Source organism: Poromitra crassiceps (genome assembly GCF_964638095.1).
Source record: "Poromitra crassiceps genome assembly, chromosome: 22".
Taxonomy (NCBI): Eukaryota; Metazoa; Chordata; class Actinopteri; order Beryciformes; family Melamphaidae; genus Poromitra; species Poromitra crassiceps.
Genome location: NC_139647.1, coordinates 12,213,656 through 12,214,441, shown reverse-complemented (window position 1 = coordinate 12,214,441; position 786 = coordinate 12,213,656). Strand labels below are relative to the sequence as shown.

The window sequence follows — 786 nt, the reverse complement described above, 5'->3', positions numbered from 1 at the left end:
TTTTTTCGTCCCGTCCCCCCTCGGTTTATTTCCATTGTTGTGGGATATCTAACTGAAAAGAAACCGCATTGTTGTCAGGTAAATTGGATGGATGATGGATGATTCAGCTCAGTTCAATTCAGCTAATGTTATCTGTAACGGCCTGGACTTTCCTCTAAACAAAATCTGTAGACCAGAGGATTCCTATAAATGTAGAGTGTGTCTACTCTGTGCTACTCAACAGTGACTTGACTATAGTTTTTGTATCGTAGCCCTACTTTGTTATATTTTTCCATTCATGATTTCTCTCTAACTTACCGTAGCCTACATTCCAAACCTGCTGCGCTTCTCCCGTTGGGTGACTGAGATGCTGCAAGTGCAAACATAACATTTGAAATGGTCCAATGATGTCGAAAAGAGGCAATAAGGACACAATGCTGCATAACAACCTTCTCTATTGTGTTTTCAAGGAGATATGATACTCAGGAGAAGTCTCTACTTGCTGCCCATATTATTTAATTTCCTCCTGGCATTACCTACCCAAGGTAAGTAGGCTAACCTGTTAGTGACTATGATGATGATGAATATTATTATTAATACTTATAATATCAATACTGCTAATATTATTAATACTTATTAATTACATAATAAATAATAGTGCAATGCATATATTTAACATTTATTATTATTATTATTATTATTATTATTATTATTATTATTATTAGCTACTATTATTATTATTAGCTACTATTCATTGCCATTGAGTCATTTTATAAATGGTCATGATGAACTCATTATGCTTTCTGC

The 786-nt window shown here is 33.8% G+C and overlaps 1 protein-coding gene across 2 annotated transcripts in view; it reads left to right on the top strand.

Moving 5' to 3' along the window:
- Positions 1–454: 454 nt before the first annotated feature.
- The window catches only part of LOC310795985 (thrombospondin-2-like), a gene marked incomplete at both ends in the record, with an annotated part of 40,486 nt that continues 40,154 nt past the window's right edge, over positions 455–786 (top strand). For both annotated transcript variants that reach the window (XM_083658128.1, XM_083658127.1), the window contains one exon: positions 455–524. In XM_083658128.1, coding sequence (XP_083514254.1) covers positions 455–524 — 70 coding nt within the window. The remainder of the gene's footprint in view (positions 525–786) is intronic.